The 27,280-nt window shown below is 40.8% G+C and overlaps 1 protein-coding gene and 1 pseudogene across 2 annotated transcripts; both read left to right on the top strand.

Annotated features, from left to right (window-relative positions):
• Positions 1 to 1,383, top strand: LOC115798750 (stomatin-like protein 2, mitochondrial; annotated as a pseudogene).
• Positions 1,384 to 8,769: 7,386 nt separating this feature from the next.
• On the top strand, positions 8,770 to 26,286 carry LOC115790960 (vascular endothelial growth factor C-like). 2 transcript variants are annotated; one of them, XM_030745002.1, is made up of 8 exons: positions 8,770 to 9,831; positions 16,185 to 16,437; positions 17,393 to 17,583; positions 18,054 to 18,184; positions 18,302 to 18,405; positions 20,061 to 20,195; positions 20,574 to 20,775; positions 25,909 to 26,286. In XM_030745002.1, exons 1-8 carry the CDS (start codon positions 9,730 to 9,732, stop codon positions 26,018 to 26,020), a joined length of 1,230 nt encoding a protein of 409 aa, XP_030600862.1. In that variant the 5' UTR covers positions 8,770 to 9,729; the 3' UTR covers positions 26,021 to 26,286. The 2 variants fall into 2 exon arrangements, with proteins under 2 accessions (XP_030600862.1, XP_030600872.1); XM_030745012.1 differs by having other exon boundaries at positions 20,064 to 20,195.
• Positions 26,287 to 27,280: the final 994 nt, after the last annotated feature.

Here is a 27,280-nt window from a genome sequence, read left to right on the forward strand (position 1 = left end):
CCCATAAACACCGTGCTCCTGTTTCTGCCACAGCTGCAGGCCTGACTGATCGAGAGGATGGGCCGTTTTCACCAGATTTTAGAGCCAGTAATTCTTTTATTCACCAAGCATGGCTCTTCCTCCCAGTTGCTTCATCATCTGCATCAAATTACCCACATTTGTGTTGCCTCTGTTCTCACAGGGACTGAACTTCCTCATTCCCATACTGGACCACTCTTTAAATTAAGTGCAGTCTTGAGTTTTAGCCAGCAGGGGGCACCAGGTTTTTGTCTCATTCATGAAATCTCACACCCCCCCCTGAATGCTGATCCTTCATGTCTTTCCAGGCCAGTTATGGTGTGGAGATCCAGAATATGCAGTGACTCAGCTTGCACAAACCACAGTGTGTTCAGAATTGGTCAAAATCACACTGGATGAAGTATTCAGGGGAAGAAATGGGCAGTGTTTGGTGTGTAAATTGCATGATGATAGAGATGCTTTAACCTAAACATGCTGCATTTTGCTGCTTTTTAAGGAAAGGGAGTCTCTCAATAGAAACATCAACTAGGCGTCAGATGAGTGGGCAATCCGCTGCACTCATTATGAAATCAAAGACATGGAAGTTCCACCTCGTGTCAACGAGTCCATGCAAATGCAAGTGAGATAAATGCATGCTGGGAGAAATGATGATGCAATCAAAGCCAAATTCTATAGGTTATGAAAACTGTAGCAGCCAGCCACAGAGTGATTTCAGGATTAGTTTGCTTCCCCTCACTTTATTTTCTGCTTCCTGAGTAGGTGGAGGCAGAGTGCAGGAAGAGCTCTACTATGCTGGAGTGTGAGGGGACACGGGAAGTGGCGATCAGTGTCACAGAGGGTCACAGGCATTCCCAGATTTTTTTTTTTTCAACATTTGACTTAAACAACTGTTTAGCTGGGAGTTTTCCATATGTAATTGAAGGTCTTAACTTAAGCCGTCATTACATTGAATCCAATAAGCATCTAATTACATGCCTGCAGACTGTGTTACAACACTACACAAGGATCTCACAACTCATCGACATAAGATAAATCAAACAAGGATGCTGACATCAGATCAAGAGGGATGTTGAGAAAGGACGTTTAAATCCACATCCATCCCTTTTCTTCCACTGATCCAACTCAGATCTGCTCATGTCAGTCGTTCATTGGCTGTTCTGTATCCAGGTGAGGTTCAAGCTATGCTGGCCAGAGCAGAAGCCAAATCCAAGGCCATCCGTCTGCTGCCAGAGGCTTTGGCTGAGCAGGTATAAAGCAGATTTTAATGCTTCATTTATTACTTCAGGATTAAGAATGATCATAAATCACAGGTACTCAGTGTACCTGTGTAATTTTTCTTTCCAGGTACGCACCGTAACTTGTTGATGGAAATGCCGCAGCCTCACTGAGTGCTGCTGAGCAGTACGAGTCTGCCTTCTCCAACCTCGCCAAAGAGTCCAACACCGCCCACCAACACTGGTAAGGTCAGCATCAGGTCGCACAGCTACCCTGCTTTTTGCCCGCTGAATAAAGTCTAAGTTTACACTTTTTGTGTGTGTGTGTGTGTGTGTGTGTGTGTGCCCGCGCGTGCACGTGCATGCGTGCGTGCTTTCTTTTTTTGTCAAAGGTAGTATTTGGGGACCTGATGTACTTTCATGACCGTCCTTAAACAACAGATTGCATTTAGACTTAAACACAATATTTTCTGCAGTTGTACTTTGCATCAGATCCATTTTCACAACTGGAAACACTCAGTTTGGTTTAGGCTAAAGAGCTACCGGGAGAGAATGAGTCCTACTCACACATTCACACACAGTATCACACAGACTTTGTAGTGAGGCCCTGGAAGGTTACAGACCCACGGATGGCCAATCCAACTGGGTCTCACATACTGTATGCCATGAAGAGTCCAGGGCTGCAGTGCGTGTATAAATAACTCTTGTTACATTCTGACCCTTATTTTCAGTCTTCATACTGCACTAAGCAAACTTAGTCCTCATTGCAGCTGTGTATGTAATGAACAGATGTGCGAATGGTAACATTCTTGTCTTCTAACTTGCAGCAAAACAAACTAAACCTCAAAATCTTGACCTATTCATGGCAACATTAAACAAATATTTCTGTATTCTACTGTTTTTGTATGCATTTGTCTAAAATCCTGGTGGCCTGATTCACGTTATAATACCAGGCGTATGTGGGTGAAACATGGACCGTTTGAACACAGCCTTTTTCTTTGGTTTGTTTGCACAACGTGATAGAGTCTTAGGGGGTTCTGATGAGGATTAAAAAATGACTCAGAAGAATGATTATGGAGCTCAACGAGAAAGCTCGCTATAGACTGTATTTTTAAAGATGTAGCCAACACAACACAACAATGTTAACAAGGAACACTTTCCATCCTGCTCTTCTGCCCTCAGCCTGTGGCCGTTTACAGTGCACGGTCCAAGCCAGCGCTTAAAGATGAGACAGCAAAGACCAAGACAGAGGAAGCAGTCGAAGAGCTTTGAGTCCCATCAACACCAGCTGAGCAGCAGAGGACACCGCTGCTGCTCTGAACTGCAGCAGACACTGAAAAGAGAGGAAGTGGGTTTTCCACTGTATCAGAGTACAATGGCACTGCTGTGTGGATTCCCTCACTGCCTGATGCAAAGGGCGCTCTGTCTAACGCACAGGATGTCGAGTGAGACCATCAGCACTTCATAAGTGCAGCTGGGGAAAAAAAAGAGAGAATCTGAGTTCTGAGTCCTTCTAAGTTCTGAGTACTTTTCTTGGTCAGGTACCTGAACTCGTTCCATCTGTGTTTAGACATTTGTTCAGCCGGTATAAAGTTACCAGCATCCTCTGCACTGCAAAGTCTGTCTCTGTTTCAGGACACTGCAGTTCTGCATTTCCACAACATTACAGATCTACACAGCTCAGAGAGGAGAGTCCAGTTTGATCTTAATGTGATGAGCTGAATGATTAAGCACAAACCTTTGTATTAATTGGTTTGTTTGCAGTGTGTAACAATTCAGCATATTACAGCTGCCAAATCAATTTTGAGCATGTTTTTTCAAGAAGGAAAGCAGCTTTCACAGTTAACTTGAACTAGGTTCAGGTTCAGGTTTTTCACTTTTCCCACCGAGCAAAATCTCATTGAAAAGTCCACTTTGCCAACTGTTAAGAATAGATTGAAAAATGAAAGGTGAGGGGAAAAAAGTGTCTTTTTATATTTAAATTTGGTCAAACTCAGGCCCAGTTTCCTGTGAGGCAACACTGCTTAGCACTGTGCCACCCTAGCAAGTGGAAACAATAAGGTTTGATTTTCCAAATAAGCTCAACATGCAACACACAATAAGGCATAACACCCAAGAAACAACATTTGCATAAAGGTATACGCTTACTGTCCACTTTATTAATTATACATAGCTGGTACTGTGTTTGACCCCTCTGTTGCCTTCAGAGCTGCTTTAATTCTTCATTACACACATTCAACAAGGTGCGGGAAACATTCCTCAGAGATGTTGGTCCATGACAGCATCACAGCTGCCGATTTGTCAGCTGCACATCCATGATGTGAATCTCCCGTTCCACTGTGTCGCGTGTCGATTGGTACTAAGATGCCCAAAGTGTGCCAAGAAAATAGAAATATCCCACACACCATTACACCACCAACAGCAGCCTGAACTGTTGATACAAGGCAGGATGGATCCGTGCTTTCATGTTTACACCAAATTCTGACCCTAGCATCTGAATGTCAGAGCAGAAATTGAGACTCATCAGATCAATGTTTTTCTAGTCTTCTGCTGTTCAATTTTGGTGAGCCTGTGTGAATTGTAGCCTCAGTTTCCTGTTCTTAGCTGACAGGAGAGGCACTCAGTGTGGCTGTAGCAGCAGAAGACCACGCTGGGATGCTCTTCTGTTGTCTTTGTCAGCTCAAAGCAGTCTGATCTCGGGCATCAATGAGGCATTTTCACCCAGAGAGCTGTTGCTCACTGAATATTTTCACTTTTTTCAGATCATTCTCTGTAAACCACAGAGATGGTTGAGTGGGAAAATCTAAGTAGATCAGCAACTTCTGAAGCACTCAAACCAGCTCATCTGACACCAACAGCCATGCCAAGTTCAAAGTCACTCATATCACATTTCTTTCCCAATCTGATACTTGGTTTGAACTTCACCCGTTTGTTTTGACAACAACCAGGCCTGAGTTTGACCAAATTGAATGCATGTCTGCCATGCAATTGGCTGATTATATGTTTGAACTAATGAGAAGCTGAGCATGTTAACCTAACAAAGTGACTGTGAGTGAATATAAATGACAAAAAAAATATGCTTTTAAAAATGTGCCGCACACTAATTTTCATCTGTGTACCTAATTACAGCAAATTCACAACTAAACCAATGTCCAGGTATGATCAAGACAGCTGCCAAACACCATTCAAACCAATGTAACACCATTTTAGTCTTGATGCCTTTGTAGCTTCAGATGTCTTTTAGGCCTGTAATCAGAAGAAAATTCCCCAGTGGATTACAACTTTTTCCCCATTTAATCTCACTCATTTTTAACATGTCTGAGCTTGAAAGGGTCTAACCTTTCATAGATGCAGCTTTAAAATGGGAATCTTATGAAATACTGAAAAACCTTTGCAGATTTCTTTGGGCTACATTTGGCTAATGACTAAGGCTGCTGACTCAAGGTGAGTCTGGTTTCTGCAACTCAACCACATATCTGACTTCCATGGGCCAAATACCAGGTGTGCCTTTACATTTGTTCCACATCAGGGCTATGCAACATTTGCCAGTACTGCTGCTGTGGCGTAGGTGCAGCGTAAAGTCACCCAGATTAGGCCAAATGTAGGTAAGTAAAGTTTATTTATATAGCGCTTTTCACAGACAGAAAGTCACAAAGCGCAAAAAAACACAATATCAAAAACAAAACACCATGTTAAAACAAAATTACCATATTAAGAAGAAAAAAGAATAACGTCAACAGAAATCCTGATTAAATAGAAAACTTTTTAACTGTTTTTTAGACGACTCCACAGTCTGCTAAACGGAGCTGGAGTGATAAACTGTTCCAGAGCTTTGGTGCCACTGCATGAAACTAATCCGTGTCACTAACCAGTCACTAATCTGGGATAAATTATCAACTAGGGTGGACAGCCTATCCAACTGGTGAGGCTTAAAAGACATATACAGCTGAATGTCATCAGCATAGAAATAGTAAGAAATGCCAGAGAAAGACTGAATGATACTGGCTAATGGACAGATGTAAAAGGAGAATAACAATGGACCCAGGATTGAACCTTGTGGAACCCCACAGGTTAAAGAAGCAGTGCAAGAGGAGAACATGCCCACCACAGTGAATGTCCTCTCAGATAAATAGGAGGAAAACTGGTCTGACACTGAGCCAGAGGTGCCAGCCAAAACCTTAAGCCTATTTAGTAAAATAATATGGTCAGTGGTATCAAAGGCAGTACTGAGCAATATGAGTACACAACAATTTTCTGCATGCCAATAAAAGATCATTATAGACTTCTAAAAGAGCAGTTTCAGTGGAGTGCTGTTTCTGAAAACTGGATTGAAAAGGGTCAGAAATCTGTGACGTGCATAATAAGGATCTGAATTGGGTTTCAACAACTTTTTCTAATAATTTGCTAATAAATTGTAATTTTGAAACAGGCTGGTAATTGCTGGGAGAACTGGCATCAAGATTAGACTTCAAAGTAAAGGAATTACCTCAGCATGCTAATAGGAAAAACAGGAAGGAACACAACCTTGCCTCAGTGAACTGTTAATAATAGACAGCAATGAAAGACCAATGCTTACAAGACATCCAAACATGACAGGAGGAGGTGCAATCTCTAACGGGGATGATGAGGGTTTCATCTTATCCATTATACTAGTTAAGTCATTTAATGTAATTTGAGAAGTAATGACAGAGCGCTGAAGGTCATCTTCAAAAGAGGAAGAACCAAAGAAGAGTTTGGATTTATTTACAAACCTTATTTACAAAATAATTAAGAAATACATTGCAGTCATCATCAGAGGCTATCAACAGAAGGAGGGAGGGGCAGAAACAATGCTATTAATGGTGTCAAATAACACCCTATAGGATTATTTTTATTACAGTTTATGGGACTCTGGGCAGCACGGTGGCGCGTGGTTAGCACTGCTGCCTCAAAGTTAGAATACCATCTAGAAGGCCTGGGTTTGATTCCACCTTGGCCCGGGCTTCTCTCTCTCTCTCTCTCTCTGTGGCGTTTGCATGTTCTCCCCGTGTCTGTGTGGGTTTCCTCCCACAGTCCAAAGACATGCAGTTACTGGGGTTAGGTTAATTGGCTACTCTAAATTGCCCATAGGTGTGAATGTGAGTGTGGATGGTTGTTTGTCTTTCCGTGTTGGCCCTGCAACAGGCTGGCGACCTGTACAGGGTGTACCCTGCATCTTGCCCTATGACAGCTGGGATAGGGTCCAGCCCCACCGTGACCTTGAACAGGATAAGCGGGAGCAAATGGATGGATTTATGAGAATCTTAAAATAAGAAGACCTTGCCACTTTCACTGCTTCATTGTAAGAGTAGAGATGTTCTGTAAAATATTATTTATGGACAATCAGACCTGTGGTCTTCCATAGACACTTTGCTTTTCAACAGGAACGTTGAAGACCAAGAGTCTGATTATTTAGCCAAGGTGAGTAGTAAACAACAGCACGATGACTAATATTGTAAGGAGCAACCTTACAAAGAGTTGTTTACAAGGTGCTCAATGTTATTATCACAAGAGGGTGAAAAATGAAAAAGATTAGAAAATTTTGCAGTAAAAGAGACATTAAAAGAGACAGATTTATGGTCACTGAAACTAACACCATGGCTGAGGACCAAGTCCAAAGTATGTCCTGCAATATGAGTGGGCCCAGATACGTGTTGAATGAGGTTAAAAGAGTCCAAGATGCTCAGAAAATGTGTCCACTATTTGGGCTGTATTCATAACAAGATTCACTTGAGGTGCTGTTTAGATGGATAACTGCATAAGGACCATTAAATCTTACTGCGTAGCCTTGTTTAACCCAGAAGAGATAAGTCAAAGAGGCGCTTCATCCTGACCGCACATCAATCTAACCGTTTCGGTCCGGTTAACCGGTTGTGTCACCTGATCATTTTTGAAAGAACACCAAGCACATGTCACAATGAAGGCCAATTAAGATTTTTTTTTTTCCCCCCATTGCACAAATTCATTTTTCTTCAAATGTCATGTTATTTACGTCTGACGTCACTTTTGCGTAGGTGTAACCAATCTTTGGGTTGCTGTCAGCCACCGGAGACCTTGTGATCAATCAACAATTATTCAGAGAGGTCAAACTCCCTTCAGGGCCCAAAGAAAACAGACAATGCCACAGTAAGTTTCTTGCTGAGTTTTATAAAGAGCAGGTTATCCCTCTTTATAAAACATGTCTTGGCTGGTGCCTCTTCAGATAAAGCCCTTCTTCATATACTGATCAAATAATGGCTTCTCTTCTATTCGGTAATTCTGTGCTCCGAGCTCACATGATGAAATGGGAAAAGCAATGAGTGGAATGTGGAATCTGGTTGCGCAGATTCCGACACATAAAGCGTACTGCATGCAGGCACTTGCCAGCATGTGCGTGTGTGCGTGCATGCGTGCGCGTGTAATCCTTCAAAAGGCTGGCAGTGACTGGCCCAAAAATCGGATGTTTTCTCATTCGAGCGTTTCCCAGACACACCTCTTTCTGCCTTCTCCTCCTCCTGTCTTTTCTCCACTTCCATACCGTCTGTCTGTCTGTCTGACATCCCCGTAATTTACTTTATAGATGTCGGTAAAAGGGAGAGTGGGAAAAAAAGATTTCAGAATTTAGGAAAAGATTAAAGCTCCTTCTACTGTTCCTCTTTCCTTCCCCCCCTCCTCCTCCTCCTGCTCCGTGACACACAATGCCCGCAGCCTTGGGGCAGTAATAGTTAGGGAGGTATGTAAAGTTTGTCTTTTTTTTTTTTTTTTTTTTTTAGGACCTGCAAGGGACAAACCAGAGAAAGTCAGAAAAAAAAGTGAAAGCCAGAGCAAAAAAAAAAAAAAAAAACCGAAAAGGCCGTGAGCTGCAGGTGTGAGAGTTTCATTTCTATCTCTCACACAGACTAGTCCTGACAAAGAAATAGCGCTCATGGGGGCGAAGGGAAATCGGCGGGAACTGGGGGCAGCTGACATAAAGCGGAGAGACAGAGAGAGAGGGAGAGAGCAAAAGGTATTAGGAGCTCATAAAAAGGCACTTAGAGCTGCAGTTAGGCAACTCACATTCATCACTCCTGGGTGAGCGAACGCACGCATTGTTCAGCCTCACTGGCAGCAGCTCCCGTTACCAGGAATTACAGAGGTAGAATGACAAAGATGCCAAGATAACAAATGTGGGAGAAAAGAGAAGAGTGATGAGGAACGTGGGAGGATAATCTGATTTTTAAAAGTGACAGTTCAACGTGTTCCGTGTCTGAGAGAATCAAATTATAGAGCCCACAGAGAAAACAAAAATATAGCCTGCCCAGTGAATTTAAATCATAAAAAAAAAAAAGAGAGAAGATGATGGCATGTTGAGAGAAAGTGCGCCAGTACCCAGGCGCTGCATAGCCTGCAATTTCTGGGATGGGGGGGATAAAGAAAAAAAAAAGAGTGAGGCAGTATAATCAGCTGTAACGCACGGACCATGTCTCTGAAATCCTTTACTCCGCCCATTAAACACAAGCTTTCCATTCTTGCATTTTTGTCTCATTCACTCCAGCAGGACGTCTGAGAGCAGGACGCACGTTCACGCTGTCTGGACTAGAACTTAAAGCGGGACTCTTTCGCCCCCTTTTTTTATTTCAGTGCAGGGGGGCAGGATTTTAAATAAGCCCTTTCTATTGTTTCAGCTCTCTTTGATGTCTTTTTTTTAAGGATCACACAGTCTGACAGAAAAGTTGGGACAGATTTAGAAAGCGCGGAAGAAAAAAAAGGATCCAGAGAGACGGAGAGAGCTTTGCCCTGAAGCTTTCTGGGGAAGAAAGAGGAGACAGATAAAGAGTCAGAAATAATCTGAGAAACAGACAGAGGGGAAGGGAAGCGCACAGCTGTTGTGCGAAAACGAGAAAAAAAAATACAGATAAAGAAAGCGAGGAGGTGCACAAGTGTGAAGGGCGAGGGAAGGAGACTGACAAGGACGGCCAAGGCTGGAGAGAAAAAAGCGAGATAAATGCGAGAATAAGCAAACAAAAAAAAAAAAAAAGAAAGAAAAGAAAAGAAAAAAGAGACAAAGACTGAGGAGTAAGTCCAGCCCAAGGCCAAGAAAGATATAAAGAGAAGACAAAGTGAAGACAAAACTGAAGCAAAGAGCGATTTAAAGACACCTGACATCACGGTCAACAGCGAGAATGGAAGCGCAGCGAGACGAGAGGAGAGGCTAGAGAGAGAGAGAGAGAGGGAAGGAGCTGTGTTTGACACGAGGAAGAGGAGTAGATTTCCTCATCATGATTTATTCACTTGATTTCCCACATTTAACCAACCTGTGCCAGAAGAGCAACTTCGTCCCAGGATAGAATGAAGAGAGGAGCAAAGAGATATCTATAAAATCTGTGAAACCTCTTCCTTCTCCTCCACCTTCCTCTCCTCCTTCCTGGCTTTCTCTTTACATCAAGCTTTAAATCCGACAACTTCCTCTTCTTCTGTCCAGACGTCTCCTCTCCTTTCCCCCTCTCTCTATTTCCTCACTATGTGGATGCCAGCTGTGCTCCTATGGATGCTTAATATCAGCTATTTGTGCTCAGGACAAGACTACACAGACTATTACCCATCTGGAGACATGGGCACACAGGTAAGACATGTCCTTTTTCTGCTTCCCGTTTACACTTAAGCTCAACTTTGACCGACCAGTTTTACTTACATCCAGAGTATGATGATTATATCAGTTTTGATTAGCGTCAACTGCATACAGGTGAAAACTTTAAGGGAAAAGCTGATTCAATGCCCAACTGTTACACTGTCCTCTCCACCATCATCACTGAAACACTACATGTAGGAATATCTTTTGTAAGGACTGTGATATTTAATCTGTATTGACTTAGAAAATCTAACCAAGTTCATCATTTTTTAGACTCAAAAAAAAAAAAGGATATTAAAATGTTCAGTTGGAAAATAAATACAATTTATATATATATATATATATATATATATATATATATATATATATATATAAAAACAACATAAAACAGTGGACCCAGTATTGATCCTTGTGGTACACCAGCGTACTTCAATAGCATCTGTCTTTGATGCTTTGTGTGCCTTATACAGTCATGTGAGAAAGAAATCCTAATTGCTTCCACAGGAATTAAGAGTGTAAGAAGCCAGGTGCCGTTAATCAAAAACACTTCATTAACTGCTCATCAGCCAGTGCAACCACCTCCATAAAAGCAGAAGTTTTGGCAGTTTGCAGGTCTGGAGCTTTCAAGTGTATAAATGGTAAATGGACTAGTACTAATATTATAGTGCTTTTCCACTCCATTTGAACACTCAAAGCGCTTTCTTACTACAAGCCTCATTCCCTCATTCACACAACATAATTTGTTCCATGCCTAAGCACTTTTAACTTAACATTTATAGTCCAATTGTTCCATTATGGGTTCAGTGTTTCGCCCAGGGATGCTTTGACATTCATACTAGAAGAACCGAGGATCAAACCACTGACCTTCTGAGCCACTTGAGCCACAGTGACCTCATCAACATTAATTATGTTAAAAGGGGTACATTAACAAAATACCACAATCCTGGGATGTCCCAGGAAATTCAACCTAAGCACAGTGGTGTAGGGATGATGATTTGGACTTATTTTGCACTCACAGGACCCGGGCACCTTGCAGTCATTGAGTTGACAGTGAACTCCTGTGTATACCAAAGTACTGTAGAGTCAAATGTGAGGCCATCTGTCCAACAGCTAAAGCTTGGCCCAAATTGGGCAGCAAATCTACAACAGAATGACTGAAAAAGAAAAGAATCAAGCTGTTGCAATGGCAGAGTTAAAGTCCAGACCTCAACCCAAAATGCTGTGGTAGGACCTTAAGAGAGCTGCACATAAGCAAACACCCACAAACCTCAATGAGCTGAAGCAACATTGTAAATACGATATCATACAGAAAATGATTACTTCAAGTTATTGCTGCTAAAGGTGGCTCTACGAGCTACTGAATCATGGGGTGTACTCCATAATGTCAATCAAACATAAGTAGAATAATCAGAACCTAAGGAAAGTGGCCTATCCAGCAGTCTTTGCATATAATGTAAAGAAAAGTAAAATACACAAAAAAGTACAATGAGCACAAGTTAAAAGAAAACCTCTTTTCAGGGATACAACTGCAAATACATACTCCTAACAAGAAGCACACAGACCACAAACCTCCACCAAGGCAGCTCACTCTCTGGGCAATGTTTACTTTAAAGGAATAGTGTTGTATTTCATATATATTCATTTTGTTTTCTTTGTTCTTTTTCAATGTACTTTAAGAAGTTTGTAGTGCAGTAAAAATAACAGTTTCAAAGTTATAAGGGTTGTTTTTTTTGTCAATTTTTAACCAATAAATCATTAAGTTGATCTTGAAGACATTAGTGGATGTAAGCCACACTTTAATGGTTTCTTAACATGACCCCACTCTACCCCCCTATAAAGTTTTATCAGAATTAATTCAAAACCTTTCGAGCTATCGTGTTTACAGACAGAATGACTCACAGGCATGCACACAAATGTTTAAACTAAAACAAAAAAAAAGTAGATTGGCTGCCATAGAACTGAAGGGACACAACATGGTGTCATCAGCATAATAATAAAAATGGACATTTACTGTTCATTTGGAAAATATAGTTTATTATATTATCACATAATATTTATTAAGATTTATAAATGAAACAGCTGGGGACCCAGTACTGATCCTTGTGGGACACCTGAATCCTCCAAAAGCCTAAAACAGAAAATGTAACACATTATAAGAAACAATTATTAGAAGAATCATTACAAACTCTGGAGAGCAGCTTATTTAGCTATTATAAGATAGACTTATAAAATGACTTTGCTATGATACACGACATGAAAACAGCTGAGGATGAAGGACAGTTTTTTTTTTTTTTCAGAAATAAATGTAGTAGTGGGGTGTCAGTGATTAAAGGACTTCAGCTTATATAGACACACAATAGACTTACACAAAATTAAGAAATATGCATTTCTTTGCATAATAAATTTGTTTTACACAATGTTTTTCTTTTTGTTTGTTGTTTCCGTGAAGTTATTCAGTCATGACTGACAGCAGGATTCTGTAAAAAAAAAAAAAGTCATCATGATTTTAAAAGTCTACCTTAAGATAAAGACTGTTTATGAGTCAACCAGGAAATGGTTTGGTGTTTGGTTTCCTGCTCTAGAAATGTAGACCTCATTCAGTGGAAGCCACTTAGTGCGCGAGTTAAAAAATTCAGACTTATCAAAAATCAACTATGACAGCAGTGAGTCACAGTGCGTCTGGCATTTAAGACAGTGAGCTTGTTTTTTGTCAGCATTGTTTCCATATGTGTAGGAGGAAACCTGAACCAGCAATGCTTTGAACTAACTCAATGATCTGATTCTAATGAGATATCTTAATGGGACTAGCCAGTTATCAGACAAGCTTTTTTCTTTTAACTGTTTTTCAGTCGCAATAACTTCAGACTTAAGATGGTTGTAATAAAAACACACAGGATGAGTGACAAATGAATGGGTGTGTGTGTGTGTGTGTGTGCGTGCCAGCAGTGCCTCATGATAGGCACACCCCAAAGCAATGGAAGCATGATCCGTCCATTATGACCTCACAGTCCCTTAGCGATTAACTCATGTCATGTGATCAACGAACAACACAAAAGTGGGAGGATGAGGAAGAAAAAAAAAGGGGGGGGGGATATCTTATAAGAAAACAAGAGAAGATTCTGTCTTCTGTTGTTTGACAGTTATTGACGGATACAGTCATAAACAGTTCTACAATATACGCTCATCCATTTATATGAATGGGTGAGTGTGTCCAGACTTTTGACTGGTAATGTATTCTGCCAACTTTTGGTTGTACTTGACTTAAAAAGCAACTTTGGTTGTGCAAAGGTTTGGTAGGAATTAACTGCATAAAAAGAAGGCAACTATGCTAAACTAAACTGTATGTTTAGAAATGCATTCTGCTCTATTTTACATTTTCTAAACATGCAATACGGCTGCCAGAGAGGTTTACATCACCTGAAAGCTATTTACAGCCTAAACAAAATTGCACGTGTGGCACGGTTCAAGGGATGACGGAGAGCAAAGAAGTCCCATGTGTAAAAACAGCTGTCTTATACAGAGTAATTTACAGGTCTTCAGAGTGTAGGGAAACACAGACAAACAACTAACTGGAAGGACATTCGGGTTCCTTAAAAATTTGTTCCTGGGACTAATTTTTCTGTGTTCACTGGGTGGAAACGAGGCCAGTGTTGTTTCATTTAAGTGAGGTATCTCAAAAGCAAACATGACCTCATGGTCCAAAAAAGAACCTCTAACCTTTCCAGTAGTGCCACCATGAGGCTGTCATGCAGCATCGTGGTGGAGCAGTCCTGCATTGTGTATACAGTTCCTTTTTGGAGCAGTAGTAGAGGTTACATTGAATACAGAATTTCATATTTAATGTATTGGGTGCAAAAGAAAAAAAAGCCCCACTATGAAATGCAGGCCAACAATGACAGTAAAATATGCTGATATTCGATAAGATGGATGGAGAGAAATGGAAAAGGAGTGGGAGGCAGACAGAAAGAGATAAATGGAAATAGTGATAACACTACAGAGATCTAGTTTCTGTTTAGGTAGTGCCAGCTGTGCCAGTCTGCTGCTCTCTCTCAGCCTGGGAAATTAAACAGCCACTCGTTTTCCCAGGAAGACTTCAAATGTGACACTCAAAGACCAACTCCCTGCTGACATTCTGTCAGATGATACAGCAGCTTCTGTTAGCCAGTTAACGTCTCATCTTTCATCTGCTCTAATTAAAGTAGGACTGAATCATTTATCGCGATGGCAGGAAAATCATTGTTGGGATGACTCACAGCTGGAATGGTTTATAGAATGATATATGCGTTAAACTGATTTACTATATGGATCTGGTCCACCACATTGAGTAATCTCCACTCTGTTTGTCTATTTAAGCAGGTCCAATGTTACCCCAAAGTAAACCTTTGAAGCACTTACATAGAAGGTTTAAATGGAAGCAGTTCCAGTTATCAGACTACACTAGAGTAACTTTGCATGATTCATATAGTACTGCGCAAAAGTCTTGAGTCACCCCTCACTTCTTTAAATTTTACTTCCGTGCAACCAGATTTTCTATTTTTAAAAACAGTCTTGAGCAATAATTCTCTGTGCTTTCTGAGGGTCTTTCAAAGTTTTTCTTGGGACATTGGCCGCTTTTTAACTCATTTTCAGTGCAGTGACTCTTTTTATAGGAAGGGTTTGAATCATTCAACCATAAAAAGGCACCAAACTCAAGGGATGAACCAGTGTTGTCTCAACAAATAACAATTTAGCAAAGAACCAATTTTTAATTGTATCTTTACTAAACTTGTTGCTATCAGCCTGTCACAAACACATCATTAATATATGAAAAATGCCAATCATAATAGAGTTTGACAGGCATAAAATAATATATTTGCATCAACAAGGTGATTCCCAAAGAGCTGAAGGCTTGACATATGTCAGCATGGCCGATAATAAAAAAAATTGAGGAAACTGGACAAGTGGAGGACAGAAGAAGAAATGGCAGGCCTAAAAAAAAAAAAAAAACTATCAGCAGATGAGCAGTATCTGAAAGCCGTGTCCTTAAGAAATAGGAAAAGATCCATCAAAGACCTGAGAGATGCATATAGAAGGGAAAGGGAGATATGACTGAGGTATGCCAAATTACACAAGCACTGGACTGAAAATCAGTGGCAGCAGGTCTGATGGAGTGATGGATCCAAATTTGACATTTTTCAACCAAACTGTTAATATGTACAGAGAAGGTCAGTGAGTTTTACAACAGTGAGCAGCTACAGTCTTCTATAGAACCCGATGGAGGCTCTGTGCTGGTTTGGGCCTGCAGTTCAGCCAGTGGTGTTGGACATCTTGTTGGACCAGATCAGATTTTGACCCACCATGCAATACAATCTGGAAAGTGTCTGACTGGCAGCAGCATCATTTTTCACCATGACAATGATCTGAAGCACACTGTCAATGTAGTAAAAGCATACCTGGATAGAAAAACACACAGTGGAACACTATCAGTCATGGATTGGCCTCCCCAGAGCCCGGACCTCAACATTACTGAAGCAGTGTGGGATCATGCTGACACAGAACGGAACAAAAGGCAGAAACATCCAAAGAAGAGCTTTGAATGTCCTTCAAGAAGCCTGGAGAACTATTCCTGAAGACTGCTTAAAGAAATGAGAAGAAAGCTGCCTCAGAGAGTTCAGACTGTGCTGAAGAATAAAGGTGGTCACACCAAATATTGATTTTCAAGCTTGTTAGAATTGTTCAAACTCAGTTTTTGCCTTAAATACTGTATTTTTGTTTATATTTGCACATACTGCAATAAATCACTGCACCTATTTCCTAGCAAAATATAAAGAAATTATGGTGGCTCGGGGCTTTTATGCAGTCTTGTACATAGTGTATATATGACATACAATGGAAAAGCATAATAAGTAGACGTATGCATTTCCTGTATCTACTCTCAAATTTTGCCTTCCTGCCTTGGAATTTTTTTTCTTTTTTTTTGTCAGTAAAAAAATACCAGTGTGTGCAGGTGAAGAGAGGACACGCAGGCTCTTAATAACTAACAGTAGCCAAAAGCAACATGTTACAACACATTGGCAGCTGAGGTATTCACTGTTTACCCAGCACAAACCAGCAAACCTGACACCGTAAATTCTGCCGTATAAAACAATTTTCCTCCAAAAATACACAACGGCATCATTCAGAAGTCCAACTCTCTTTCAAAGTGTTTCTATTTTATTATACAACCAAAACAGCCTCTTAGCTTTAAGGTTTCTGTCTTATAAGCCAAGTGACAATTTGTTTTCCATCTTTTGAGCTCCATATCTCCTGTTTTTGCTCGTACTGTTTACATGCGTAAAAAGTATAATTTCTCTATTCTTTTTTCCCAGGCTCCGGTGCAGTCAAATGACCTGCTCAGTTTGGAGACAATAACAAATGTGGATCAGCTGCTCCAGCTTCTATACCCTGAATACAGTGTGATTCAGCAGTGCCTGAGGAAGAGGTCATGGCACGGCTCTTCCTCCCCCTCTTCTCCGTCTTTATCCACATCTTTAGTGAGCCCTTTACTCAACGCTAATGATCAGGACATGTGGGTTCCAAAGAGGGAGGAGGCTCTCTACAAAGTCGATGACACTCTGCGAGGTAAAGACTGCCATGTCTCTCAAAGCGCGTGCACAGAGGTAGTCTGTTTGCAAAGATTTATTTTGCATATTAGAGCAAAATTCATTTGATTTGGAGAAGTCAAGCCAGTGCCAGCTCACTCACAAAATGTGCTGTTATTGCTAATGTAGCCTTTTCAACCACAGCAGTCTGAAATATTTGAAAACACTGGCAAATTGAAAAATAGCAATGCAGCGGTGATATAACCACAGAATCGTGCTTTTTAGGGACTGGCAGATGGATTTGATTGTACTGGGGACAAAAAAAGTAGCTGGTATTAGATTAAACTTTTTTTTTTGTCAGTTTGCTGGTCTGGAGCAGTCAGAGGTATATTGATGCAATGCCAAGGAGGAAAAACTTCAGCAATGATCTTAGAGAAGCAGTTGCAGTTGTCCAAATGTGATTCACAGCATCCCATTTGCAGAAAACCAAACACTGCACATCAGCACAAACACCTCATACCACCACTGTCGACCACAGTGGCGGAGGGGGTGATGATTTGGGCTTGTTTTTGCAGGCACAGAAACTGGGCACCTTGCAGTCATTGAGTCAACTACAAATTCCTTTGTATACCAAAGTATTTTAGAGTCAAATATGAGGCCGTCTGTCTGACAGCTAAAGCTGGGCCAAAACACGGTCATGCAACAGAACAATGGCTGAAAAAGAAAAGAATGAAGCTGTTGCAACGGCTCAGTCAAAGTCCAGACCTCAGCCTGATTGAATTGCTGTGTTGGGACCGTCAGAGAGCTGTGCATAAATGATTGCTCACAAACCTCAATGAATTGAAGCAACGTTGTAAAGAAGAGTGGGCCAAAATTCCTAAATAATGATGTGAGAGGCTGATAAAGTCATACAGAAAATGATTACTACAAGTTATTGCTGCTGAAGGTTGTACAAGCTACTGAATAATCTTGTGCCTTGCATTTTGTGTTTTCAGTCATCTTAGAGGAGATCCAGCGAACCTCATGCCAGCCCAGAGAGGTGTGCATCGAGGTTGTTAAAGAATACCCAGAATCCACCAGTCAATTCTACCTCCCTCACTGTGTGGCGCTGCATCGTTGCGGCGGATGCTGCAACAACGAAGCTTTTTACTGCACGAATACAAGTTACACTCTCGTGAACAAGACGGTAAGTAATGCGCCTGGAGTCTCTATTCTCCTCCTTGTATTTAACAACTCGTACACTTGAATTATTTAACACTCCGCTCCATTACACGATTGTGCTGGATTTTATGCTCTTGCACCTCAAACTGCCTCAGGAAAGAGGACAGAAACCAATCTGCCCGCTTATGTAACCAGCTTGTATGTATTACAACCCGCCCTACTCCAGTGGGACAGCCTTTGGCTGCAACTGGACATTGTGTTAATGCAATATACACAGTGGAGTCACGCACAGTTGCACAATCTTACAACAATTACATCAACATCTAAACAGCACCAGTGCTGCAGCAGAAGAAAAGGAAAGACGAGAAAAAGCAAAGAAAATAAATTTCTTCCACAATTTAGGATTTTACGCACGCACACACACACACACACACACACACACACACACACACACACACAGATGCATATATCTAACTTTCATCTTCCCGCTCCTAGCTGATGGAACTGTCCCAGTCTAGGATGGATCGCACTGTTGTCATGGTAACCTTCATCAACCACACTTCCTGCGAATGCCTCCAGAAGCGGCCGCTCCGCTCCATCATCAGACGAGCAGCAACAGATCACCTGTGAGTTGGAGTGATAGGTGAAGAGCGATGTGTGGGTGCCTTTACAATTATTCATGACTCACTGTTTGTGTATCCATGCATTGATAATAGAGCGTGAATGCATGTGTCCGTTGATAGGTGTTCTCCTCCTGAACTCCCCTGTGCCTCAGGCTCCTTATGGGATCCAGTAAACTGTGTGTGCATCTCTGCAGACACGATAAACTACCCTGAGAGAGAGGCAGGTATGTGCGTATGAGTCACGTTGGTCAAATTAGTCAATTTCTACTCATGTTGATTCATATTCAGTCTAGTCCATCATTGGTTCTCAAGCATGGGGCATACACCCAGTATGTTTGAAAACAAACCCGACAATTACCATTTTTCCACTGATGTGGTGCCAATGGCCAATCTGGAACTAGTTCCACACGCTGAAAAATGATTGATGCCGGTGCCAAAGAGGCTAGTACTAGTACCACAGGAACTACCCCAACTTTTAACAATGCTACATAATAATCAATTGAAATGTGGTCTGGTACTCAAAAGGTGCCAATGTAGAACTGGGTCAGCACTAGTACCAGAACTGCATTGGTGGAAAAGAGGCACAGGAACATAAAACATGAATGAAAACAAAGTGATAAATCTAATGAACTGCACTGACTTATATTCATATATATATATATATATATATATATATATATATATATATATATATATATATATATATATATATATATATATATATATATATATATATATATATATATATATATATATATATAATTGACCAAACTCAGACACTCTGAACTGGAATGCACATTCATCCAAAAAAAAAACTCCCACTGAGCACATTTTAGGATGCAAACCAGATAAAACACAACTCAGCAACAACACCCACATTATGATGATGATGATGATGATGATGATGATGATGATGATGATGATGATGATGATGATGATGATGATGGTAGTGGGGATGTTGAGATGGCAAATGAAATGATCTAAAATGATCCTTCCCTGAGCTCATGACTATTCAATTGTAGCAGGAATGTTTTTATGGCATTTTGCTTGTAGAATCATGCAGTGAACTACAGCACCTACCACCTTTGGCTACTTTTCTATAATAAACTAGCCCTTCCTGACATATATTATTGTTTTATGAACAGATGAGAAGAGTAAAATCATTAAAGGTAATCCACTTTGTGGACGTAGCAGGGCTCCCATGTCTGTTCGACAAACTACTGTTTCCACATGCAACATCAGTGCAAGTGTAAACCAAGAAGTATTCTCTTCTTTGGATTTACCACAGGTATGTGACCTAAGAAAAGAAAATGCCCGCCTCTCTGCAACTTAAACCACAGTTCCTGTAGCTGCCTGCCAAACTGACAGCCATGAGAACACAAAGCTCTGGGAGTAAACTAAACACTATCATGCTAACAGGCTGATGTTTAGCTGGGATATCATGAAGTTCGCCGTTACAGCTCAAGGTACAGCTGCGGGGAGTCTTCAGCCCAGGACAGATTCAAATTTTGACGTGAATATAGCGTTAGATGGGAAATCAGGGGATGACCTAAGATATTAAAGGTTATCTTCTGGGGAACATCTGTGGCACATTTCATGACAATCCATCAAACAGCTTTACAGATGAGCTACTTTCTCTCATTCACAAGGGGTCACCGCGGCAGGTCGTGCCAAATCAAACATGTTTGATGCCCTTTCTGACACGACCCCAAAAAGAGTTGTCTTCTCCTGGGATACTTCAGTAAAATAAATAAATACTGCCAACCTCACCTTTACAGTGTTTCATACTCTGAGGATCATCAGTCTGCTCAATATTTCCTAAAGCTGAATTTTTTTTTTTTTTTTTTGTACAATTTTTGACTTTCTCTGTGTCTTCCAGAAGTGCTGGACTCAGGCCTGCTGGCTCTCTGTGGGCCCAATAGAGTTTTGGATGAGTCCACGTGCGAGTGCATCTGTCAAAACGGCCTCACTGAAGCCAGCTGTGATCCAGGCTGGAAACTGGACCACAATACCTGTGAGAAAGGGTTCCATTTATTGTGCAGATTTTAAATATACTGTTTCGGCTGCTTTGTGTAAAATGCCAAAGTGCAGCTCTTAAACATTAAAAAGTTTTCTTGAAGCCTTTGGTTTTGGTTTCATAAAGACAAGTTTATAATAAGTGCCCCAAACAGCCATCTACAGTAACTGAGCAAGCTGGAGAGATAAAAATAAACAGATAAAGGGAATTTTGGGAAAGATGGCTTCATGCAAATTGCTTACAAGTAGAAACATGACCATCAAATATTTAGCCCAGCAGTGCCGCGAGGCATGTGCAACGCAATATCTGATAAAGTCTGGTTTTAATTCATAAAATCATGCCCCCTCCTCGGTTATCTCGGTGATCTTCTCTCAGGTGAATGCCAGTGCGAAGGTCAGGGCGAGGGGAAGTCGTGTCCCGCCGGCCAGAGGTGGAACGATGAGCTGTGCGGCTGTGTGTGCGCTGCGGAGTGTCCCAGGAACCAGCCCCTGAACCCGGATACCTGCCTGTGTCAGTGCAGAGAGAGTCATCAGTCGTGCATGCGGCAGGGAAAGAAGTTCAACCCAAATACATGCAGGTAGGCATAAAAGGCAGCCAGGAGTCCATTCCTGCTACTGCTTTAGAGTCAGAGCGGCTTTGGTTACCTGCTTTATTGCCTCGTCTGGGAGAGAAATCATCTCAGGTATTTGCACTGTTGCTGTCTGCCTGCTAAACTTATAAGAACCCCCTTTGGCAAACGCAAAAAGTGAACTTCAGACACACTAAATCAAAACATTAATTGTGTTCTTAATTCAAACTTTTAATAGTTGACTTTTGTATTTATAGTCACTGATGTCACTGATGTCATCAATCTACTTAGTTCTTAGCTCTTGAAGTGACATAAAATACCCTCCTCTTGATGTCAAATCACAGCCAAACATCACATCACTCACAACAAAGAGCACTTTATGCATACTTGGTCTAAAAACAGTATCCAAGTCTGGTTTCCATGCATGCATCATCAAAACAATTCACTGGAATTATTAGTTCCTCTTCTTACTTCCAATGTTGTGTAAAAATCCCCAACTAAACATTTCCACTGTATTGTGTAAAGGCACTGACTATATATATATAGATCCAGAGCACACTCAGAAAGAGACTTAGAGGACCCAAATATAGGACAATGAAGTGGGTTAAATAAGCAGGAATCCAAAAAAGGGGGGAGGCACAAGTGCCATAGAGAAGTCTGACAGGCAGACAAACAAGACTATACACACACAGCTGATTAGAAACAGGTGAAAACAGCCAATCATAGGTGACCCTAATAAAAGGAAGGAAAACAAGTACTGGAGACACACAGAGAAAGTCATTACAAAGAAAATCAGGAAGCCAACAAAACAGAGAAAGACAGAACGGACAACACAGGAAACACTAAGAAAGTGTGAACAGTATTAACTAAATCCAAACAGGGATAGAATATAATAGAATAGAATGCCTTTATTGTCTTTATACAGGATGTACAGTGAGATTGGAGGGCCATTCCTGTTCAGTGCCATGCAATAGAAAGTCAAACTCTCTAAAATAAAAATATAATAATCTAATATAATCTAAAAATATACAGAAAATAAAACACAATGTATAAAATATACAGAAAATAAAATGTATTAAAAATACAGAAAATAAGAGAATGTATAAAAACATATAAGTTCTAAAAAAAATAAGTGTATACATATAATAATGATGGTGAATGTTGCACTTGGTGAATGAATATTGCACTAGTGAATGAATACTGGATATTACACAATATAGGAGTGATAGATATTGTTCAGTATGAATAATATATTGCACAGAGATGTGGGTGTTGCACAGTTACAGTGGGTGAGTGTGTGAGTTCAGGGTGGTGATTGCTCTGGCGAGGAAACTGTTCTGGAGTCTGTTTGTTCCTGTAGCTCCTGCCAGAGGGCAGCAGGTCAGACAGATCAAAGCCAGGCTGTGAGCTGTCCTTGATGATGTTTCTGGCTCTGCTGAGGCAGCGGGAGGTGTAGATGTCCATCAGGGAGGGGAGAGGGCAGCCAGTGATTCTTTGTGCTGTCTTGACTACCCTCTGAAGCCTGACCCTGTCTGCCTCAGTGCAGCTGCCGTACCATACTGTGATAGAGTACGTCAGCAGACACTCAGTGGATGAGCGGTAGAAGGTCAGCAGCAGGTTTGAGCCCAAGTAGTTCTTCCTGAGGACCGTCAGGAAGTGAAGTCGCTGCTGAGCCTTCTGGATAACCTGGACCAAGAGAGATCAGCAGAGATGAGAACACCAAGAAACCTGAAGGTGTGGACCCTCTCCACATCTTCAGAAATCAAATGGAAACTAGGAAACCGAGATCGTGGCGACACAGTCGCTGCCGTGAAAATCATGTAACACTAATTCAAACCACAGTAGCAGGCGATCTCTTGGAGAGTGATTACAAAAATCACTGCAAACATACAACTTGGCACTAATGACTAACTTCAATTACACAATTGATTTCAGAGCAGGAAAACTGCCTCGGGGCTTTAGTAATACAGCGAAGGGAGTTTTATTTTGGAACAAAAAAAGTCTGCACATGCTGTAGATATTCACTGCTGAGCTGAGCACTGAATGATTTTAAATATGCACAACTATCCAGAGCACTTTCATTCGTGTTGCCTCAAACAGCGGCTTAAACTGGGAGAACTGCTCCTGCATATGGTGCTTCAAATGACTGTTGACCCACTGGGGTGCCATCACCCACGGAAGGAGCGAGAGCATTAAGAAAAGCAGCTCTCGATGGAGATGTCAAACATTCCACATGGGAAAAAGCAAGCGTTCTCCCTCCATTTTCTTTTGTTCGCATGTTTCCATGTGACCTTTTATGGACTTGAGGCATTCTAAACATTTGCGTGTGCTTTGCATGCGTGCCTCGGTTCCCACAGTCAGCATGCGAGGGATCAACCTTCCCCTGACCCGAGAGGCCTGCAGAGAGACACAGAGGGAGACTGGGTGAACTTGATGACAGTGAGCAGAGCAGCCATCAGAGCAGACAGGGGGAAGCTCAGAGACAGATGGAGTGACAGGCACAAAGAAAACACATCCGCGGACTCAGGCTTTTATATTGGTGGCTTCACATGTGGGAAAGTTTGTGGATTTACATGCAAGTGACCTTTAGTACCAGTTTCCTGCACTTTCTGAGCTTAAGAGGGATGAAATGAAACCAAAGGTCAATCTCAGTATAACAGATTAGCTCTTTGTGGAAAGTTGCAGCCTCCATTTTTAACCACTTTTTGTCTGTTCAGTTTTTATGACTTTTCTTTTTTTTAATCTAAAAAGCTATGTAACCTTAAAATATCCATCCATCCACTTTTTTGCCTTTTATCCGGCATTCCCAAGCCAGCCAAGAGATACAATCTCTCCAGCATATCCCGGGTCTGTCAAACACCTCACCTATGAGGTGAACTTAAAATGTTAAATGGCTTAAATTTTGGAATTTGGCTCTTCAAGCATTGCCTGTTTATTTACACAGTAAAAGGTCTGCTACAAAGCCCCTAAAGTGTGTGCACACGAGTCAAAATAAATCAGATGCACAGACAAGATTACTTGTTTGTTAAAACGCACAAGATAAAAACTTGTTCAGACAGGCTGAAAAACTGCTTTTCACAAAATAAAGACTTGTTTGCATGAGATTAGTTGTAACTGGCTAAATATTTGCAACAGTCTTTCTGGCAGGGTCTTAAAATGTCTCTATATAAAACTACTAAACTAGTTTAGCATGTAGCTAACAGAAGCAGCTAACATTAGCCTGCTAATATATTAAAACTGAGGAAGCGTAGACGAGATAAAATGAAATATAGCTGACATTAAATACTGTCAATTAACAGTTTAATGATATGGTAATAAAATTAAAAAATAACAAGTCTGTGTACAAAGAATAATTAATTTGCAGTTGTTGCCAAGTTGCCAATTTTAATAATACCACTTGTGCTAATGCAAATGTATATTGACGTGTGAATTAATCATTCAAATGCTGATGTTGCCTCAACCATGTGAAAACTTTGCTTGTCCTGTCTTCCCTTTTGGGGGGGGGGCAATTCAATTAAGTGCACTGAAGCATCAGATTGCGTTGCTTCCATTATCAGACTTGATGCAAACAGTAATCAGAGACTGTTTGACTTCAACGTAAAAGTTGCACATTTTGGACACAGTAGAGAAGAAAGTCTAAAATATTAAATTTTTGCATGCGTATTTAAAGCTGAGCCAACATTAGCTACACTAAGCTAAAATTTTATACACTTTCTCCACATTTAACCATAATGTACTTATATGAAAAATAAGATGCAATGATGTCTCGAGATCTTAAAAACAATCTAAAATAATTACATTAAAATGACATTATGTGATTGTGTGGTATTAACAGATACTGATTTAGGCACCAGTCACTGGAGGCCATTTTTTTTGGCTTTATTTCTTTTTTTGCTAGATTAATTTGGTGTTCTGGTGCAAATTTATTTATTGCCTTTGAAATGACACATTTATGGTATAACTGAACCGCCAAAGTAGGCGTTACTGAACCCAAAAGAGCTGGAATTCATGTCACCCATAATCCAACAGGCATCAGACATGGGTAGGGAGAGTCTATGATTATTATTTTCTTTAAAGCAAAGATATTTAAGACATCAAAAGAGCTCTTATGTTGTTAATAACCCAGAGTAACAAAGGAGCTTTATAAAACTACAATAATGATGACTGAGTCATTAAATATATGTATACCTGCCTCACAACCCTCATAGCACTCCAGTAGTTGCACCCATGGGTGATTAGCTGCATAAACATGACAGAAACCTATGAATTGTGTTCAGTATTTTGTTCATTTCTGTAAATGTTACCAGTGCAGCTAACACTTCATAGGCAAACTGTCTCTGTGTCCAGTTTGCACAGCCCTCGTTTGTCCACATTTGTGTTAGACTTCTTTGTCCAAAGTGGCCTTAAGACTGGCAAAGTGCACAAATCCTTTCAGCTGTTGAAGAACGAGCTCACGCGTGTCAAATTGCATTAGTCCAAGTAAGCTCATGAAAATAAGAAATACTCCCAAAGCTGGCATTTCACATTATACAACTTCACCATTCTGTAAATGAATTAAGCTTTCCAACACAAACCAATAGCAGCTCACCTCATGAACAACAAAAAAAAGGCAATATCTAAATTTAGAAGGAAGGATTTAGTCGATGTTAAATAATCCTTTCTTTTCCATAATAGTTTTTTTTTTCTTCCTTAAGTTTGATTCAACATCTGGTCGCAGGAGGTGGTTCACAAAGGACCATCTACCTACTGTGATTTTGAAGAGAGTTCCCAGAATCTTCCCCCACCTCTGGAAAAATACTCCCTCTTTGTCTCACACACAGAACCTTTTGATGCGCATGCAAACAAAACTTGGATCGGGGTTTGCTCAAAAGGGATGCGATGAGCTGAATAATCAATAGTAAGCATGCCAAGACAAAAATAATCTCCAGTGTGCCTTCTTTTTATTTCTCCTCCGTTCCTATCTTCCTACTCTCAACCTCACCCTTTACAAAAATCTTTTGCTTACTGTCCTCATTTCATTTTCCCCCCTTTTTCCTTCTTTCCCTGCTCTAATTCCTTCTCTTTATCCGCTTTCCCATCCCTATTCCTTTTACCCTACCTCCTGATCGTCTCTTCTTTTGATCTTTCCCTTGCTGTCACTAGTTGTTACAGGCTGCCTTGCAGAAACCCCAGACGTGTGTGCCAGGCTGGATTTTACTACAGCCGCCCAGTGTGTCAGTGCATCCCCAACTACCTGAGGCCTGAGTGGAATTAACGAACCAAAGGCAGGCACGGGAACAGGACTGCACACCCTGCCATTTATTTGGACTGTTTAGTTTGGAAACAAAAAAGTCAAGAAGGTGGGGATGTCTCTTGTCAAAAGGGCAGGAAGTGGAGCCGCATATGTACATGTGATGAGTTCCAACAGACTGCAAGCAGCACAGTGTTGCTTCTCTATCAACAAAAGGAGGATTAGAGAGCTTCCCTGATAAAAAAAGACCGAAGTCCCCACCCCTACACAGTAAAAAAAAAAAAAAAAAACAGTCAAAAGAAGACAAAATGTGGAGAGACATGTGACTCTCTGAGACTGTTGTCTTCTTAACATGTTTATAACATGAACCCAGCTGGAAGCAACCGATTCCACCCAGAGACTGGCTAAAAGCACAACAGGGAACAACGGCCCGATCAGACTGAGCGAGCTTTCATCCCCGCGACGTGTTCGAGCAAGAAAGCCAGCCACCAACCTGCTGGAGAGGCGAGGCACCACTCGTGCTTGTGAAATGGAAAGTGGAATAAGATAATAACAGAGTAGACTCCGTGCTTTTTGAAAAAATAAACAAGCTTCAGCCAACTTCACACTCTGGCATCCCCGAGAGACGAGATACTTGAGGGGCTGAGGGAGATACTTGGGATGTTATTGCACGGTGCTTGGGACCTTGTACTTTACCTTGGTTTTTAATTTGACTGATGATTAAAAACCATATTTGATACAAGAAAGGTTTGGTGCAGTTTCAGTACAGGTAAAATACCATACCCCATTAAATGAAATGCTTACTGAAACACTCCCAACTTATTTTCCAGTTAATACTTGCCTCTACTGCAGCGCTGCTCTTTGAAGACTTCCCTCATGCATGGTTGAATCCAGTCATCATTAACATTTGGGTACAGTTCTGGGTCTTCTGCTAATTTAACTTTACATGCTCCAAGTAATATTATTTTGTATATATTTAATTTTTTTTTTTTTTCATATTTAAAACAGTGATTTTGAAGATTAAGTATTTGTGAGATGCTGTATTTAAGTCACTCATAACTAAATATTGTTTTAGACCAAAACTATGTACATGTCTTTTTACTTGCATTTTTCTACCCTGCAAAATATTATTTCTAATAGGTTATTTTAAAACGCAGAAAGCCTTTTCAAACCAATATTTATTGCATTGTGGTAATGATTGTAGTTTTATTGCGCTATATGGATGTAGAGAACAACTCAAATTCTTTTACCATTCTTTAATATTTAAATTAGTTTTGAAGTAGC

Source organism: Archocentrus centrarchus, chromosome 2 (assembly GCF_007364275.1).
Source record: "Archocentrus centrarchus isolate MPI-CPG fArcCen1 chromosome 2, fArcCen1, whole genome shotgun sequence".
Taxonomy (NCBI): Eukaryota; Metazoa; Chordata; class Actinopteri; order Cichliformes; family Cichlidae; genus Archocentrus; species Archocentrus centrarchus.

Bases quoted from the DNA above. Each gene is read 5' to 3' on its own strand.
- LOC115790960 (XM_030745002.1), top strand. From the start codon at position 9,730: ATGTGGATGCCAGCTGTGCTCCTATGGATGCTTAATATCAGCTATTTG. The intron at 9,832-16,184 runs GTAAGACATGTC...CTTTTTTCCCAG, and splicing joins CTGGAGACATGGGCACACAG to GCTCCGGTGCAGTCAAATGA. The intron at 18,185-18,301 runs GTGAGTTGGAGT...GTCCGTTGATAG, and splicing joins CGAGCAGCAACAGATCACCT to GTGTTCTCCTCCTGAACTCC.